Raw genomic sequence first — 17,733 nt, 5'->3', positions numbered from 1 at the left:
CTCCGCGATGGGTTGGCGGGCGGCTGGCAGGTGAAGGCCCCTCCCGGGCCTCTGCCAGGCAGGTGGCGCCTGGCCAGCAAGGGAGGCAGGCAGCATCATCCCCCACTGGTTCTCTGGCTCAGGCCACCTCCTGCTGTGGCCAGAACATCCCCCCCCTGCCCCCCCGCTCGTGGTGGAGCCCACTGTCCGCGAGGCCAGCTGGGCTTGGACCCATCTTCTTTGTTCAGGGCCTTCAGGGGAAACCCCACTGTCCCCTTGCCCTGGATGGAGGGCAGTGGCTGGAGTACGAGTTCCTAGGATATGCTCGCAAGGCCCCCGAGCCCAGAGGCAAGGCCCATCTCAGCCCACCCGGTAACCGGAAACCCTTAGAGCTCTGCCCCCCTGGTGTGAGGCCCCCGCCGTTGGCGGGAGCAGAGCAGTCCTGACCCTCAGCCCTGCCAGCAGCAGAAGGTGCAGGGCCTGGGCTCACGGGCTTCATGCAACTGGGCCTGGGTCACCTGCCGGGCCTGGTCCCAGGAGGAAGCCCCCAGGTGCCACCCTGGGCAAGAAGCCCATGCTCCTGGCTGGGGGCGGGCCGGGACTGACAGGCGCCACCTCCCACCAGCCCGGGACTCCAGGGGCTCGCTGAGCTGGGCAGGTGGGGCCGGCCCGCAGGGCTGAGTGAGCCTTGGTCCTGCTCATGGTTTCGGGGGGTGGTGTGGTCTAGGGCGCCCGGGCCCTGCCGAGGCCCAGCTGGGACGTGTGCGCAGGAGGGTGAGGGGCCAGCCCGTGCCATGCTGCCCCGTTCTCAGCTCCGGGCCACCACTTTGAAGAAACAAAACAGAACCTGTTGCCTTTTTATTTAGAAAGTGTTGCTTGCCCTGCCTGGGGCTTCTATACAAAAAACAAACACAGCTCAACATGGCCTCTCCTGACCAGAGACGGGCGGTGGGGACTGGGGCTCAGCAGCCGGAATGTGTCCCTGGGCGGCGGGGGATCAGGAGGCCCCTGGCCTGCTCCTTAGGACGGCCAGGCTGCCCCCGCCTGGTCCCCTCCAAACCAGAAGATGGAGGAGAGGCGGGCCAATCTCCAGACGCTCCCTGGGAGCCAAGCACTGCGGGGTGGTCACCAGGCTGGGGCCGTGTTGGCCAGACGCCTCATCCGCCTGCGGGAGGGGGAGGGCAGCGACCCCCGGGTGTCTCAGGCAACCGAGCGAGGGGGCAGGAGCCCCCAGCCCCTCCCTCAGTCGCTCTGCTGCTTGGGGCCTGGAAGCCGCCCTCTGTCCCACCCCTCTCCCCAGGGGGAGTGAGCCTGGTCTGGGCTGTGGTCAGACCTGCCCGAGGGCTCGCCTGGGACCATTTGCCCAGGGCCCTGTCCTGCCTGGAAGGGGACTGGGGTGGCACCTTGTGTTCCGGTCCTGGTCCCGGATCTTCTTCTCCATCTCTGCGTCCGTCAGGGTCTCCAGCAGCGGGCACCACTGATCTGCGTCGCCCGTGTTCCGGATGGCGATCTCCACCGTGGGCAGGGGGTTCTCACTGTAGAAGACAGGAGGGGGAGAGGGTTCACAGAGCGGCTGCAGGAGAGGCCCCAGAAAGCAGTGTCCACCCCCGCCGCGGGCAAACAGGATGTGGAGTCTGGTTTCTGTGCCCAGCTCCCGACACAGGGCATGCTGCCAACACGGCATCTCCGGGTCTGCATGTGGGGAGGGGTCCACAGGACAGTGCTGCGGGCCCAGCCATTCCCAGTGGACCTGTGGAGAGGAGAAGGGCCATTTGCCCCGCTCAGCGTCCAGAAGGAAGGAGAGCAAAGGAGTTCATCCACCCAGGAGTGGAGTCCCAGGGCCCCTGCCCTGAGCAGCCCACAGGGAGCCCCTCGGCCCATGTCACAGGGGCCCAGAACCCATGAGCCCTGACCGCTCCACCCTGGGGCCCCTCAAAGATGCGCCCAGATGCCTCCCAAGGGCCACCTGCACACCCTCTGGCAAAGTGGACTCAGGGCCGGGGGGGATCAGCCTCGGCAAGGCCGCAAAGGCTGGGGATGCCTGGCCAAGCCACTGCCTCTGCCAGGAGAGCCAGGTCAAGCCCACCCAGCGAGCCTCCGCTGCGCCCTCCCCCGCCCTGCCCACGCGGGCCTCTGGGCCCTCTCCTCTGGCCTCCCGCTGGGCCACTGGTGCCCGGTCCTCGAGGCTCGGCCCCAAGAGTCGGCGTGCTGGGAGCCCCGCGGAGTCAGCCCCGGAGCAGGGAGGGCGGGGGTGCTGGGGGAACAGCACAGGAAAACACAGGCCCCCGGCCTTAGTTTTAACTCCTCACCTGGAAAATGGAGACAGTGTCCTTGCTGCGAGGGGTTTCAGAGGACCACTACCACTAAACATCCAACACACACCCAGTGCGCGAGGGCTGGGGCCCGAGCCGGCGCCCGAGTCCCAGGCCAGTGGCTGGGCTGCCCCGGCCACCCCTGCCGACAGCTGCTCCCCAGCCGGGCGGCTCTGCGGCAGTTCAGAAGCCAGCAGCGCAGACCCAAACGTCACTCCTCACGTGGCGGGCTCCCAGCTGCCTTCCTTGGGGGCAGCAGACACGAAAGCCACCAAGCCCGCGCTGACAGGAGCAAACACGTCTTCCTCTTAACATAAACAAGTGTGGGTCCCGGAGGCCCCGTGTTACCTCCCTCTGGCTCTGGGAAGATTCTGTCCTGGGGGGTTTATGCCAAACCAAGGGCTGCTCAGGCCAGGCCTGGAAGGAGGGACCTGGAGCCAGGAGCCCACAGCGTAGGGACAGGCGGGCAGACAGCCGCCCACCCGCCCAGGCGTTCAGCTTCCTGGGCCTCAAGGCCGCCTGGGACCCTGCATTCCCACCACCCGCCAGGTGCAAGCAGGGAGGCCGTGTCGGAGGAGGCAGAGGGCCCGGAGGGTCATCTTCGACGTGACCTCAGTTTTACAACCTCACAGGTGCAGCAGGCCAGCTGGGCACAGCTGTGCCCACCTGGTAGATGAGAACAAGACTGCAGGGAGCAACCACCCCCACCCCTCCCCAGCCGGGAAGAGGGGACAAAACTCGGGGTCACCCTCCTGCATGAGATCAGCTGACTCTGGACAAGGGGCCCAGCCCACTCGATGGGGAAAGGGCGGTCCTTCCAACAAGCGGTGCCGGGACAGGACCCGGCAGGCCACGGTTTCTCAGCTATGACATCAACAGCACAAGCAACCCGAGGCAAAAACAGATAAACTGGACATCGTCAAAATTAAAAACTTTTTGCCTGAGAAGATACTGTCATGAATGTGAACTACAAACCCACAAAAAGGGAGAAGATATATGCCTTGTATTTTCAGGTATGTGGTAAGAGACCTGTATCTGGAATGTATAACCAACTCTTGAAAAGTGAGTGTTAGTCACTCAGTCGTGTCCAGCTCTTTGCGAGCCCATGGACTGCAGCCCACCAGGCCCTTCTGTCCATGGGATTCTCCAGGCAGGAGTGCTGGAGTGGGTTGCCATGCCCTCCTCCAGGGGATCTTCCCAACCCAGGGATGGAACCTATGTCTCTCCTGCACTGGCAGGTGGGTTCTTTCCCAGCAGCGCCATCTGGGTAGAAAATCTCCAGGTCCCCTGAACATCAGAGCAGGGAGGACTCGGCCCAGGCCCCCCCCTGAGTCCCCCTGCTGCACGGCAGTGAGAGGTGCGTTCTGAGTCAGCCTCCGGGGATGAGGGACTTGGTGTGACGTCACTCCCAGGACCTCGGGGTCTGCTCTGGGGAGTGAGGCCCCCCAGGCTGGCCCCAGGCCCGCTGGCCTCAGCTCATGAGCCGTGGGTGGACAGGCGCCGTGAGCAGGCCTCCCCCAGGACTCGGGGCGTGGCCCGGCCTCTATCTGTGGACTGGGACCCCGGGGCAGCGGGGCTGCCGGCAGCTGTGGGGGGCCCCGTGTGGCAGCCGTTCCCTCTCTTGCTCAGAGTCCCAGAACACAGCGGGCACTGCCTCCCGGGGTTTCTGGAGAAGCAGCTGAGACACAAACAGCCCCACGTGCTCCCTCAGCTGTTCCCCGTCAGGGGTGGTCCCTCGGTAATGGCCTCCACATGGGGATGATGACAGCTTGAGCAGCCGCATAAAGCCTAACATCCGGTTTGGACGCCTCCCGCAGGTGGGGCCTGGGGGATGGGGCTGCCCCGGGCAAGCTCTGCCGGGTCCGGCCACCGGGAACTGGAAGGCACGCTGGGGTCGCGAGGAGCCTGCCTGGGACCCGGGACCAGACCCCTCCCTGCTCTGTGAGCGCCTGAACGCCACCCCCTCTCCCATGGGGGCGCCTGCTGCCCGCTCGAGGACTGAACAAGACGCGGCAGCAGCGTCCGGACCGCCCTGGGCGGGGGTGGGCAGGCCTGTCTGAGCAGGAGTCCAGCGGACCAGCAAGGGTCTCAGTAATGTCCCCAGTGGGACAGGGGACAGGAGGAGGTGACACAGGCCGCCAAGCGCACGGGGTGGCCCTCGGTCAGCTGGCACCGAGGCCCCAGGAAGTCGCGAAGGCATCCCCGCGCAGGGGGGTGGGGGGTGGCCACCCGTCCCAGCCCCTACCTGAAGGCGTAGGTCTTCTGATGCCAGCTCAGCTGTCCCCGGATGCTGTAGGCGATGGTGGTGACGAACTCCCCGCCCAGCCCCAGCTCGGAGCACAGCTTCAGAGCAAACTTCTCGGGCGAGTTCTCCTTCTCCGACATGTCCCACTCGAACTGGTCCACCAGGGAGATGTTCCCCACGTGGATGTTCAGCTGGCCCGGGAGCGCAGACACGAGCTGGAGCGGCTCCCCTCCGGGGCCAGGTCACACCCACACCGCCCCTTCTCTCCAGAACATCCCCCCTTTTGTTCACGGCCGTGCCCCGGTGCTGCTAGTTGGGAAAAGGAAAATATTTCTCTGAAAAGGGATTAACTACCGAGGAAGATGTGTCAGTAATAGGATAACTCTCTACACAGAAAGCTTGGATCTGATGGCTTTACTGGTGAATTCTACCAAACATCTCAAGAATTAACACCAATCCTTATCAAATCCTGCCAAAAAACTGAAAAGGAAGAAACATTTCATAACTCAGTGCCTTGATACCAAAGCCAGATAAAGACACTACAAGAAAGGAAAGGTATAGACCAACACTTATTATGAACATTGATATGAAACCTCAACAGACACTAGCAAAACTACATTCACCAGCACATCAGAATAATTATACACCATTGTGAATGATGTGATGATGACACAAATAAATTATAAAAGGTAGACTTACTCTGACAATGCAAGGATGGCTCAGTAAGAAAACTGATCGATGCAATAAACCACTTGAATAGAATGAAGGACAAAAACCACACAGTCATCTCAATAAACGCAGAAAAAAGCATTAGACAAAATTCAACATGCTTTCATGATAAAAGCACTCAATAAACTAAGAACAGATGGAAACTACATCAACAAGATTAATTCAGTCACAAAAATCACTGTAAGTATCACCCACAATGGCAGAAGACGGGTAACTTTTCCTCTAAGATCAGGAACTAGCCGAAGATACCCACTCTTGCCACTTTTATTCAATATAGCATTGGGATTTCTACTCAGTGCAATCAGGCAAGAAAAATAAACAAAAGGTATCCACCTGGAAAGGAAGAAGTAAAACTATCTGTTCCCAGATGTTATGATCTTATATGCAGAATTTAAGATGCTAACAAAATACTATTAAAATAAATGAATTCAGCAAGGTAGCAGGATACAAAGTCAATATGCAAAAATCAGCTGCATTTCTATATGCTAACACTGAACAATCTGAAAATGAAAGTATGACGAAATTACAATAACATCAAAAAGAATAAAATACTTAGAAATTAACTTAACCCAGGAGATGAAAGACTTGTACAATGAACAATATAAAACATGCTGAAAGAAATTAAAGATATAAATAAATGGAAAAACATCCCATGTCCATGGATTGGAAGACTTAAAATTGTTAAGTTGTCATGAATACCCAAGAAAGAAAGAAAGAAAGAAAGAAAGAAAGTTTAGTCGCTCAGTCATGTCCAACTCTTTGCAACCCTGTGGACTGTAGCCTACAAGGTTCCTCTGTCCAAAGCAATCTACAAAGCCAATGTAATCCCTATCAAAATCCCAACAGTATTTCTGCAGAAATAGAAAAAAAAAATCTTAAAATTCATATGGAATCTAAGGAAAAGCAAAGGATGTCTGCTCAAAACAATGACGAAAAGAACGACAAAGCCAGAAGACTCACACTTCCTGATTTCAAAACTTACTGCAAAGATACAGTAATGAAAACACTGTGGGACTAACATAAAAACAGAGACACGGACCAATGGGACAGCCCAGAAATAAACTCTCAAATAAGTGGTCAAATGATTTTCAACAAAGATGCCAAGATCATTCAATGAAGGATAGTTTTTGCAACCAATGGTTTTGGGAAAAAAGTACATACACATGCAAAAGAATGAAGTGGGACACTTACCTAACCCCATATACAGAAATTAACTCAAAATAGAACATATAAATGTAAGAGTTCAATCTATAAAACTCTCAGAAAAACACAGAGTAAAGCTTTATGACTTCGGATTTGGCAGTGATTTCTCAGATATGACGTCAAAGGCATAGGCAATAAGAGAAAAAACAAACTGGACTTCACCAAAATAAAAAACTTCTATGCATCAAAGGACACTATCAACAACATAAAAAGGCAACCCATGGAAAGGAAGAAAACCTCTGCAAATCACACTATCTGAAAACAGATCACTATGTGTAAGATACAGGGAACTGAGAAAACAACAAAACCCTGACTCAAAAAAGGGAAGGATTTCAGCAGACACAGAAGACAAACAAACAGCCAACTGGGTCACTAATCAGCCAGGAAAGGCCCACAAATGTCCATATCCAAAGCTATGGTTCTTCCAGTAGTCCTGTATATATGTGAGAGTTGGACCATAAAGAAAGCTGAGCACCAAAGAATTGATGCTTTTGAACTGTGGTGTTGGAGAAGGCTCTTGAGAGTCCCTTGGACTGCAAGATCCAACCAGTCAATCCGAAAGGAGATCAGTCCTGAATATTCATTGGAAGGACTGATGCTGAAGCTGAAGCTCCAATACTTTGGCCACCTGATGTGAAGAACTGAATCATCGGAAAAGACCCTGATGCTGGGAGGGATTGGGGGCAGGAGGAGAAGGGGATGACAGAGGATGAGATGGTTGGATGGCATCACCGACTCAATGGACATGAGTTTGGGCAAACTCCAGTTGGTGATGGACAGGGAGGCCTGGCGTGCTACAGTCCATGCGTCCCAAATAGTTGGACTGGGTGACTGAACAATAACATATCAACAGGGAAATGCAAATCAAACTCACAGTGAGATACTGTTCACCACCAGGCAGGCCTTCTTGAGGGGGGCTCGGGGCAGGTGGACCCCTCTTCTCATAACGTCCCCCAGGACTGTGGGGGTTGCTGAGACAGCATGGGATGTGCTTGGCCCAGCCTGGCCATGGCAAGAGTGGCAGTGTGCCCACCTCACTGTGCCCTTCCTTGCTCTGCCCGTTAGCTGGGTCACCCGTGGTACCACCTAGCTTCTGCTCCACACCTGGCAAGGCTGCAGCAGCACCCAGACATGCCCAGAATGTGATGCCTTCCTCAAAGTCAGCCCGTGCCCTTCCTGGGATAAGCTGCCCGAGAGACAGCTTTCCAGAGCCCTGCCCCACAACACGGACCCCAGAGAGGCTCCTGTCGAGGCCTCCACGCACTTCTGCACCTTGCAAGCCTGAGGACAAGGCAGGCCAGCTGCGGGCAAGCAGTTGCCTACCTTGATGATGACGCGCTGGTCTGACTGGTCTTCCAGGATGCTGTCTGTGGGGTAGGACTCGATCTGCTGTCTGATGGCGGAGGCGATCGCCGGCACGAACGTCAGAGGGTTCAGATCCAGGTCATCACAGAGAATCTCTGAGAACATCTCCGGGGTCATCAGCTTCTCTGAAACGAAGACGGAGGAGGGAACTGCTGGTCGACTGCAAGGCCTACAGTGAGCGCACTCAGCCCTGGCCTCCTCTGCCAACCCCCTGGGTGACGACAGGACCCCCCGACGCCACGCAGACAGGGCTGGGTGCACGCCAGCCAGGGCAGTGGACGGACCATTCATGTTCCAGGTGAAGGCGTCCCGCAGCTTCTGCCCGTCAATCTCCATGTCCAGTCGGATGGGGACCAGCACCTCGGGCTGGGACGCGTTCTCGTGGATCACGGCTGGGTCGTGGTCGTCGAAACTGGAAGGGAAGTGGCCACGTGCTCAGCAATGTGGGCTGGGTCCCTGTGCCCAGGGCCTCCCTCTCTGCACCACTGGTCACTGAGACCTGCCCAGAGAGGACCCGTCCACTACGGGCTGAGCCAGCAGACAGGGCCGGCGGGGGTCCACGTGGGGCAGGAACGGAGGTGCCGACTTGGGCAGTGGGACAAGCTCAGACATTCCCTGCAGGAAGAGAGGTTTAAGCCCCAGAGCAGGCAGGATTCTCCCAGCAGCTTTGGGGAAGAAAGGGTATGTCCAGAAGAGGAAACCCTGGAACAAACGCCAAGGGACAGGAGGGTTGAGGAGCCGCTGGCAGAGCAGTGAAGGAGGGGTGCTGACCGGGTGGGGGGGGCAGGGGGGACGCTGGGGAGCCTCAGAAGTCAAGCGCCCCGGGCTCTCCACCTGCAGCCTGGACCCCGAGGGAGCCCCAGAGGACGGAGGGCCAGGCGGCTCCGCACTCGCGCCTGCCCTTTAGGATGGGGAAGAGGGACGAGACGGGGGTGGCGGGGGGCAAGGAAACCAAGTGCGCCCCCTTAGACCCAGGGGTGATCATCGCTGTCCAAGAACGCAGGGGCGCCTATAACGGGCAAACAATGGGAACAACCCGTGTGCGGGAGGGCTGCGTGGTCGAGGCCCCTCACCAGAGTGGGAAGGTCCTCTTCTTGTCACGGCCCATGCGGTTCCTGTTGATGGTGGTGGAGCAGGGCACGGCGTCCAGGTGGTGCGAGCTGTTGGGCAGGGTGGGCACCCACTGGCTGTTCCTCTTGGCCTTCTGTTCCCTGGGAGACACGGACACCGCTCCGCTCAGCCTACGGGCCAAAAGCCACCCCCCAGCCGCCAGGTCGTGGCCAGTGGATGCCTGCTGTGCCCCTGCTGGGCCCAGCCCCCTGCAGGACCTCTGCGCACCCAGCTCCGAGGGTGGCTAGTCCCCAGGCTCCCAGGAGCACCTGCTCAGGGTCACCAGGGTTAGGGGGGGAGGAGAGGGCATGGGCCCTGGCCCAGTCTGTGAGCCGTCACCCCGTGCTACGTGCTGGGCTGGGCTGGGCACTCAGTAAAGAGAGTCAGGGTTCATGGGGGGTGGGGGTGGAGGGCAGATTTCCAGAAGAGCGCCGAGGGCGGCAGGGAGGAGGCCCGGGTCAACGTTTGGGCAGGGGACCAGGGCTGGAGACACAGAGAGGGTCCCGACTCTGGGGGGAGGCGGGGGTCCTGCACTCGGCAGGAGGCTGGGAGTCCCTGGGGGTTTGTGGCAGGCATACTCTCGATCAGGCTGTTATTTCAGATGCTCAGTCCAGCCTGAGAAAGGCTGGGTAGCGCCTCTGGCCTCCGGGCTTCAGGGATGGGGAGATACTCTAGAAGGCGGGACTCAAAGTAACTCAAAGAACTTGCGTCCCACAGGGGGAGCCCTTCTCTCCGGTTTACAAGGGGCATTTGCTAGGAGGAAAATACCAAAGGCTGTTCTGAGCTGAGGCTCCCGGGCCGGGCTGCCCATCTGCGAGACCGCTCATCACCCTGGGCCGCGTCCCTGGTGACCCAGGGAGCAATCAGCACAGCGACTGCACCACTCACCTCTGCAGCCCCGGCCCACCACGAGTCACCATCGGTGACGTCCGCCCGGCTTCCCGCTAAGATAGCGCCCTTCCAGGGTGGGGGGGCGGAGGGAGAGGCGGTGGCCTTTTCACTCCTCTTCTGCAGCTGGGGCCCCTCACACCCCAGGTCCAGGCTCCACACCCCACGCCCAGGCCCAGGAGCGTCCCTTGGGGTGGGGCAGGAGGGAGATCCACACACCAAGGGGGGCCAGGACCCCCCCCCGAATCTCCTGCCCTGACACCAGAGACCTGGGGAAACAGGGGACCGGGGCTAACACGGGCAGGACCAAGAGCTGAGGTGCCGAGACGGGGTCCCCGCCACGGGCCGCCTGGCTGGCGGTTTCTATCCAGGCCCCACTCAGGCCAGGCGCCTGCCATCTCCAGGTAGGACCCGCGAGGCTGGACCCTCTGTAACTCCCACGGGTGAAACGGGCGCACTGGGCCTGTGTGCGCAGCACGGGCATGGACCACCACGCCTTTCCCGACTGAGTCCCCGGCCGGAGAGGTCACCCAGGTCCCCCCAGGCCAGCCCCCCCCCGACCCCTCCTGCCTGATGGCCTCGAGTGGACAACGCAAGTCCTGCAGCATGCGAGCAGGACACAGTGCCACACGGGGTCTGGGCATCCGAGTCCCACCATGCAGCCTCCCTTCTGCTGCAGAGAGGTCTGTCCAAGAGCCCCTGCCCGACCTGGCCGGTGTTGGGGAGGGGGTGTGCCACCCTTCGTGCGGGGCTGGCTGGGTGCTGGGCAGGCGCCTCCTTACAGTGGGGCCCACCGGGGGGCTTTCCTGCAGCCCCACCACCGCCCAGCACTTCTCACTGCCCAGTAACAGGGGGCTACTGGCCGAGCTCTCTCCCTCGAGTGATGGACTCCACCAGGAGTGTTCACTGCCCACACAAGGTTCCCGGCTGGCGTGTGCGGATCTCAAAGCCCCATCCACGTGCACGTAATCGTCTCCGGCGACTACTCCAGGGAAGCCCAGCTAACCTTCTATCCTCATCACACCACCGGGGCGAGAAAAGTGATCTGCAGCGCTCACGTCTACAACGGGCCAGGCCATGAGCACACCACCTTCTTCAGGGGGTTGCGGGGTGGGGCGGGTGGTTAGAAAAACAATCCAAAGGTGCAGTTGGGAGAAAACCTGGAAGTTCAGGACGGCCCTTGTTGACGGTGTAAAGTACTTCACTGGGGCTGAGACAAACGGGCCAGAGATCTAAAGGAGGCTGAGGCCACCGCAGCGCCTGGCGCAGAGCAGCCACGGTGCAGAGTGGCCGAGTAAGCGAGCTCCCTCCCCGCTTCTTTATGCTGCCAGCTATGTCTATTTTTACTCTGCATTTTAGAAATGATGCCCAAGGACACTCACCATTCCCCGTGTGTCTACTCCACACCCTTTATCTACTTATCCATTAGCGTGTCCAAGTTTTGCTGATAAGTCTGAATGAATGAACACTACCCATAAGCAACAACGTTCCCATGACCTTTGCCTGTTTAACTGGGAACATAAACGTGCTTTCAAAGGACCTGAGTTTCTATGTTCAAAACTGTTGTGTGTTTCTTTTGGGAGTGGACCTAGGCCACTGATTGTTCTGCCTTTCAGAGCATTCTTAACAACTCTCCAGAACCCAGGGCTTGGCTTACATTTCTTAGAAATTCCAAAGACAGACACTTGGAAACCTGGTGAAGACGGCCTGTGAGCACAGTGGGGGCCGGCGGGGTACCTGAGGTAGGTGGGGGGCTCGGTGCTGATGGACACGGCCTTGTACTTCTCATCGTTGCCGTCCAGGATCTCCTCCACCTCGGAGGCTTTCAGCAGGGTCACGCTGGTGGCCAGGGTCGTGTATCCATGATCTGCAACCAGAGACGGGGCTGCGGTCAGCCCATGGGCGGGCGGTGGGCAGGAGCAGCCAGGAGATGCAGCACACCAAGGTCCTCACATGCAGGAGGTGGGGGAAGCGGCTGTGGACCTCACGACTGCCCGATGCTGGCCTCTTCCAAAGGGGCGGTCTGGACCCTGGCTTTCTCCAGAGGCCCTGCTGGGCTGCCTGCATGGGCTTCAGCCACAGGGCCTCTGGGGACAGGAGGGCTCCAGAGTCAGCCGGCCGGCAGGAAGAGGTCTGACACCGCTACAGTCCACGACACAAAGCGAGGTGGAGATGGGATGAGGGATGAGAAAGACTTTTCTTTTAAAACAAGAGCCCAGGGAGCTGGAAAGAGCTGCGGCACACGAGACAGGAACTCCTGGCCCTGGTGTCAGTGGCCCTGGGAGCTCAAGTTCTTGGCAGGCCGACCACAGCTTGCCTAGGGAGCCGGGTGGCGCAGGAGTGTTAGGGGAAGACGGCTCCCCAGTGAGCGGGAGGCCGGGATCGCCAAGGCTCGCCAGGGGCAAGCGCAGCTGGGGGCGCAGGGTTAGTGACCAGCGCTGCACCTGGCGCAGGAGGGCCAGGGAGGGGCTGAAAGGTCACAGCGGTGCGTGGACAAGAGGCTCCGGCTCCTGCGTTAAAAGAACGCGGTGGACAGACCACGGCAGCGCCACGGACACACCCACACTGGAGGACTGCCGAGCGCGCGCGCGCGCACACACAGCCACGTGTGCGCACAAGAGCGCGCGCGTGCGCGCGCGCACACACACACACACACACACACACGGCACACGGCGCGGGCGGGTTCCACCAGGGCACCTTGGTGCCCGGGCCCGGAGGTGGTGCCCCGTGGCCCCAGGCGCACACAGCACGGAGCAAACATGCACACGAGCGACTGCTAGCGGACCGGCTGCCAGATCAGGTGTCACGCGATGGATTGGGGGGGGGGGGACGGGGGGACGGGGAGCGAAGCGGTGAAAGCCCGGAGTGGGGCGGGGCCGGGACCGGGGCCGCCCCACCGCCCGGGCGCATGGAGGGTGAGGATGGCGCACGCCCGCAGATGGCACAGCATCACAGCAATCCTAAAACGTTTTCAGACCGGCGTGTCTTCACCACGCCCGCTCCCCGCCGGGCATCCCCTAACCCCGAGCACCTGAGCGAGGACCTCCCGCCCCCTCCCGGGACACTGGGCCACGCTGAGGTCAGGGCTGAGTGAAGACGCGCTGGGTGAAAGCGTTTTCTCTCCAGGACATAAGCAGTGGTTCTGAAACAGGTTTACAAACCCTCGTGAAGACGCACCCTTGGTGTTAGGTTTTGTTTTTTTACCATGTGACGACGCAACTATTTTCTTCCTCTCTTCCACAGTGGCTAGTCGCCTCCAGAGCGAGGGGTATCTCTTGTACAGAGAACCTCGGAACATACGGAGGTAGTTTCCCACCTAGGGGTAAAGCGAGAAGGCTCGTTAAGAGGGCCGGGGCTCCTCAGGGCAGGGCAGGGCCCTGGCGCCGAGGCTCTGCTGCCTCAGTGACGCATAGACCACGCGCAGCCCTGCGCTGGGCTCTAGGAGCAGCCAAAGCCCGTTCTGCTGACATCAGGGGTTCCGCAGCAGCGAAGGTCTGGCCCGCTGGCAGGGGTAAGCTTTGCCTCCAGACGACAGCGCCAAGTTCAGGAAGGGCCAAGCAGACTCTGGTGAGACACGGCCCCCAGAGCTCCCCGAGAAGCTCTGACTTTGCATTAAGCATCTCTGGCGCAGTCCAGAAATGTAAGGCCTCTCTTCCTTTTATCTTAAGACTTTGCTATTTTTACGACGTAATAAAGGCCAACAAGGGCTTTTAATTTTAGACAGATGCAGGATAATTCCCCCCGTGGCCCTTGCTGCTTTGTTTAGTAACAAAATTCAAACCAGAAATACCAAAGGAATTTTCCAAAGAGTTTCAAAAGCGGTTATCAGCAATCACTAGATTGCTGTAGACATCATCACTGCCCCAAACAACAGTCTGCCTGTGCCAGATACTCAAAAGTACAACTTACTTGACGAAAACAAATCTAGTCCTAACGTTTTTACAAAGAAACTCCATTGCTTCACTGACTTTTCAGAAACAACCACTCGATCACGTGGCAGGGGACAGTCGCTGGACTGGGTGCTGGCTCCTTCTGCGACTGGGCAACATTCCCTCTCTGTCTCCCTACTCCTCTTGTCAAATGTTCGTCAACTGTAAAGTTCACCCCATGAAGGGCCCACTTCTGCTATTTTCCCACGTATCTACCCCATTATAGTATTTTTCCTTTTTACAGTTTCTCCATTTTTCATGAGTTTAGAGATTTATACAACCAGGGCTGCTGAATGGCGTGAGAGAAGGTGGTCTCTCCTGCTCCCCGCCGCAGGCACAGGCCCTTGTGAGTTATCTGGCTTGAGCATGGTTACCATCCGGGGGTAAACACAAGCATTTCCAGTAGGTTTTTGACAAGACACTGACCCTAATGCCCCCACTACCACCGTGCAGGTCCTGCAGGCCTCCCAGCCTCCTAGGCCCTTCCCGAGGTCCCTTTGGAACTTAGGAGACTCGGTCTACCCCCCTGGGTTTTCCCTGCACCAGCCTTTGCCCCCTCTGGACCCGGCTTTCCCAAATGGAAAATGAGGGTGTGGGTATGGAGGCTCCTGGCTCCTCTCAGCTGTGCCTCTGTGTGGTGATGATGGCTGCCCGTGGGGAGGCAGGACTGCGGCAGCTGTGGACGCCCTCCCAAAGCGGCTACCCCCAACTAGTGTGGGGCACTGCGGGCACTGCTCTGCCCGGCGCACCTCTCGGAAACCAGGGCCTGCTGTTTGCCCAGGGCAATGGGCCCGGGGGCCAAGCACCGCTGCTGTCAGAGGAGCTGCTGGCTGCGAGTAGACGCCACTCTAGCCCTGTACCCTGCCCAGGCCTCCTGAGGTCTGAATATTGTAAAGTCAGGCCCCAGATGGCAACTGCCTCTCCCTCCTGCATTAAGAGGAGGAGGTCTTAATAAACTGAGGAGGTCTCTATAGACTGCATCTCGGGACAAGTCTTCTCACTCACCAGGGCTGAAACAGAAGACTGCAGTTATCTTCCTCGAATCTAAGATGTGCTACAGGGCAAGTCGCAGAAACTGTCTAGCCTAAGCATCTCATTAGATACCTGAGATGTGCCGTGGATGCCAAACTGGAGCCAGGCCTCCTCACGTTCTGCCCACCTGGCACCGGGTTCCACCCAATAAATGCAAGCTTGATTTTCAAAAGTGCAACTGACTCAGAGTCAACGCTAAACCCACTGCCCTTTCTGCCCATTAGATTGGGTGAAGGTTTCTTTAATCAACCTGCCGGTCACCACATGCAGCCTCTGTGCCCACAGACTGGCGAAGCCCTTTCTGAGCTACGGCACGTGGCAGGCAGTGGCGCCTCTCAGTACGGCCAGCTGTGAGGAGCGGCGTTTCTGTGGTGATGTGAAAATACATTGCATCTGGCCCCCTGTGTTTTATAAAAACTGGTAGGAAAAGAAACACAGAAAGTTCTGATGCTCCTGACAACACAGGTCTCATAACTCAATACAAGTCAGACAAGCCCCAGGGAGTAAACAGGGAATCCCGAAAGCCTCGTTAGGTGTGATCATCATGAGGCTTAATTCATTTGCAGTGTATTCAATCGTGAAGAGGGAAGAAAGGTTGTAAAAAAAAAAAAAAGAAAAAGAAAAAAAAAAGAGTGAAATGAATAATACTGAAAACTGCTGCTAGAAGCAAGCACTGGCATTTGTAATTGCTTTAACTCCCGAGACTCGCACTCGCCTCGCTACAGAAGGGAGCCACTGCTGCTCAGTACTTGCACATCTGAACTGCGGATCCATAATTTAAAAATGTGTGTGTGTAGACACACGCACAAACCGGAGACTGCCAAAGGTTGAGGAATACTGGAAGAACTTAATATACTTGGTGCACACTACCAGTGAGAGTCAGTCACCCGGCTGATTTAACGGAGTGCTGAAAGGTCACCTTTTAGGTAAGGATGAAGGGGTTCTAGGCTCGTTCCCTTGCACTAACTCAGAGTTAGTTCAAGATAAGCAAAGTGCCATGTGCCTCCCATTTGCGGATGGATCTAGCCCGGGGCTGGCTGGGCCCTAGCCATCCAAAATCATCGTCCTCCCAATCTGTCTTCTCACTGATAATGGAAGATCAGAACGCCCATCCACCCACCCCAAAATCAAAGAACACCAAGCGGGTGAGCCCCCACTAAGCTCGGTGTTTCCAATCAGCGGTTTCAGGATTTCAGCTGCGACAGTGAGGGAGGGAGGGAGAGTGCGAGGGGTCCGACGCCTCGCCCCGTGTGCCGCAAGAGATAACCCAATACCCCGTTTCTGTACGTCCGTCTGGAGCTGTGGAACTCAGAGCGGACCCGGGGCCCCCGCGACCCCCGGGGCCCTGGACACTAGGCGTGCCCCCCCCCCGCCCCCGGACACGGGTGGGCGTACCCAGACGGCCGGGCGCGGGGCGGGGCCTGCTCGACCACGCCCGCGATAGGCCCCCGCCCCCGTCCCACCCGCCGCGCCCCTCCGGGACATTGGTGGGCGTGCCCAGACGGCCGGGGCGGGGCCTTTCTCGACCACGCCCCAGCAGGCCACGCCCCACCGCGCACGCGCACGCGCACGCAGGCCCTCAGCGATGAATGGAGACGCGCGTTCCCGGCGCGCAGACCCGCCCCGAGGCTCCCGCGGGAACCGGGCCGGCCGAGAGGCCCGGAGGGCAAGGACGCGCCGCGGGCTACCTCAGAGCCGATCATGTAGAACTCGCCGTCGTCTTCCAGCTGGAACTTGACGGGCTTCTGCCCGAAGGTCTTGCTCAGCGCCATCATCATCATTGCGGCGGCAGAGGCGGGCGGCCACGGCCGGGCTGCGAGGATCGGGAGGGCCGAAACGGGGCCGGGGACGCTCCTAGCCTGGGGAAGCTGACGCGGGAGACGAAGGGCGGGCCGGGCCGGGGGCGCTCGCGCCGCCGCTGGGCTTCGCCGCCGCCGCCACCACAGACAAGCAGGCCGCCCTCAGTGCGCAGGCGCGGGCGTTGACGCTGACGCGCGCGCTGCCGCTGCCGCTGCCGCCTCCCGGACAAAAGGGCCGGGCGCGCCCCCGCGGGCCCCTTAAAGGAGCCTCGGCCCGTTTCTCGGCCTTCCAGGCCGCCTCCCAAGTGGAGGTACCAGGGAAGGCCGCTCATGGGCAGAAATAGCAGCCGCGGCCCTGACTCGGGCGACGCCCTTCCCCGTCTCACAGCCGGAGCTGGAACGCTGCCCTGGTGAGGAGGAACGAGGCGAGGCCCGGAAGGCCGGGAGAAAGCCGCAGGCGCCCGTGCCTCAGTTTCCCCGCCCGGATAACGCTGTGTGGCAGAGCACACGGGCGGGCCCGGGGACCAGTATCCCAGCTCCGCGCCACCCCCCACCCTCCGTTCCTGTGGCTCTGGGGATGGGGCGAGCATGGGCAGACTGCTGGGCTTGGCAGGATTCCTAGGCCCAGCCGGTGTTTGCTTTGCCTGGTGCTTCCGCTGCTGTGCCCAGTGCCTCCCGACAGCCCTGCCCGACACACAGGAAGGCACCCGTGTATCCGGTGGAACAGTGCAGTAGGTCAGAAACGGCCCACTGCTGACGGCTGCCTATGCCAACATCTGACACATGGCAGCTATGAGAGGTGCCGCTCTGAGCATCCATGTGGGACTCTGTGTGTGTGTGTGTGAGTTCTCAGTCCTGTCTCTTTGCACCCTGTGGGCTGTAGCCCACCCAAGCAAGAATACTGGAGCAGGTTGTCATTCCCTTCTCCAGGGGATCTTCCCCGCCCAGAGACTGAACCTAGGTCTCATGCATTGCCTGGTGGCTCAGATGGTAAAGAATCTGCCTGCTATGCGGGAGACCTGAGTTGGAAAGATCCCCTGGAGAAGGAAATGGCAACCCACTCCAGTACTCTTGCCTGAAAAATCCCATAGACAGAGGAGCCTGGTAGGCTACAGTCCATGGGGTTGCAAAAGAGAGGGACA

At 59.0% G+C, this 17,733-nt stretch overlaps 1 protein-coding gene across 2 annotated transcripts; it reads right to left on the bottom strand.

Annotated features, from left to right (window-relative positions):
* Positions 1-824: 824 nt before the first annotated feature.
* On the bottom strand, positions 825-16,771 carry SMARCB1 (SWI/SNF related BAF chromatin remodeling complex subunit B1). Of its 2 annotated transcripts, none has more exons than XM_020907394.2 (9): positions 16,481-16,771; positions 13,009-13,147; positions 11,569-11,698; positions 8,907-9,044; positions 8,118-8,245; positions 7,792-7,958; positions 4,537-4,727; positions 1,383-1,514; positions 825-1,144 (listed from the first exon to the last, which is right to left on the bottom strand). In XM_020907394.2, the coding sequence occupies exons 1-9, from the start codon at positions 16,571-16,573 to the stop codon at positions 1,105-1,107; spliced, it is 1,158 nt and encodes a 385-aa protein (XP_020763053.1). In that variant the 5' UTR covers positions 16,574-16,771; the 3' UTR covers positions 825-1,104. The 2 variants fall into 2 exon arrangements, with proteins under 2 accessions (XP_020763053.1, XP_020763054.1); XM_020907395.2 differs by having other exon boundaries at positions 13,036-13,147.
* Positions 16,772-17,733: the final 962 nt, after the last annotated feature.

Source organism: Odocoileus virginianus, chromosome 12 (assembly GCF_023699985.2).
Source record: "Odocoileus virginianus isolate 20LAN1187 ecotype Illinois chromosome 12, Ovbor_1.2, whole genome shotgun sequence".
NCBI lineage: Eukaryota > Metazoa > Chordata > Mammalia > Artiodactyla > Cervidae > Odocoileus > Odocoileus virginianus.
This window is presented reverse-complemented; position numbering and strand designations above follow the sequence as displayed.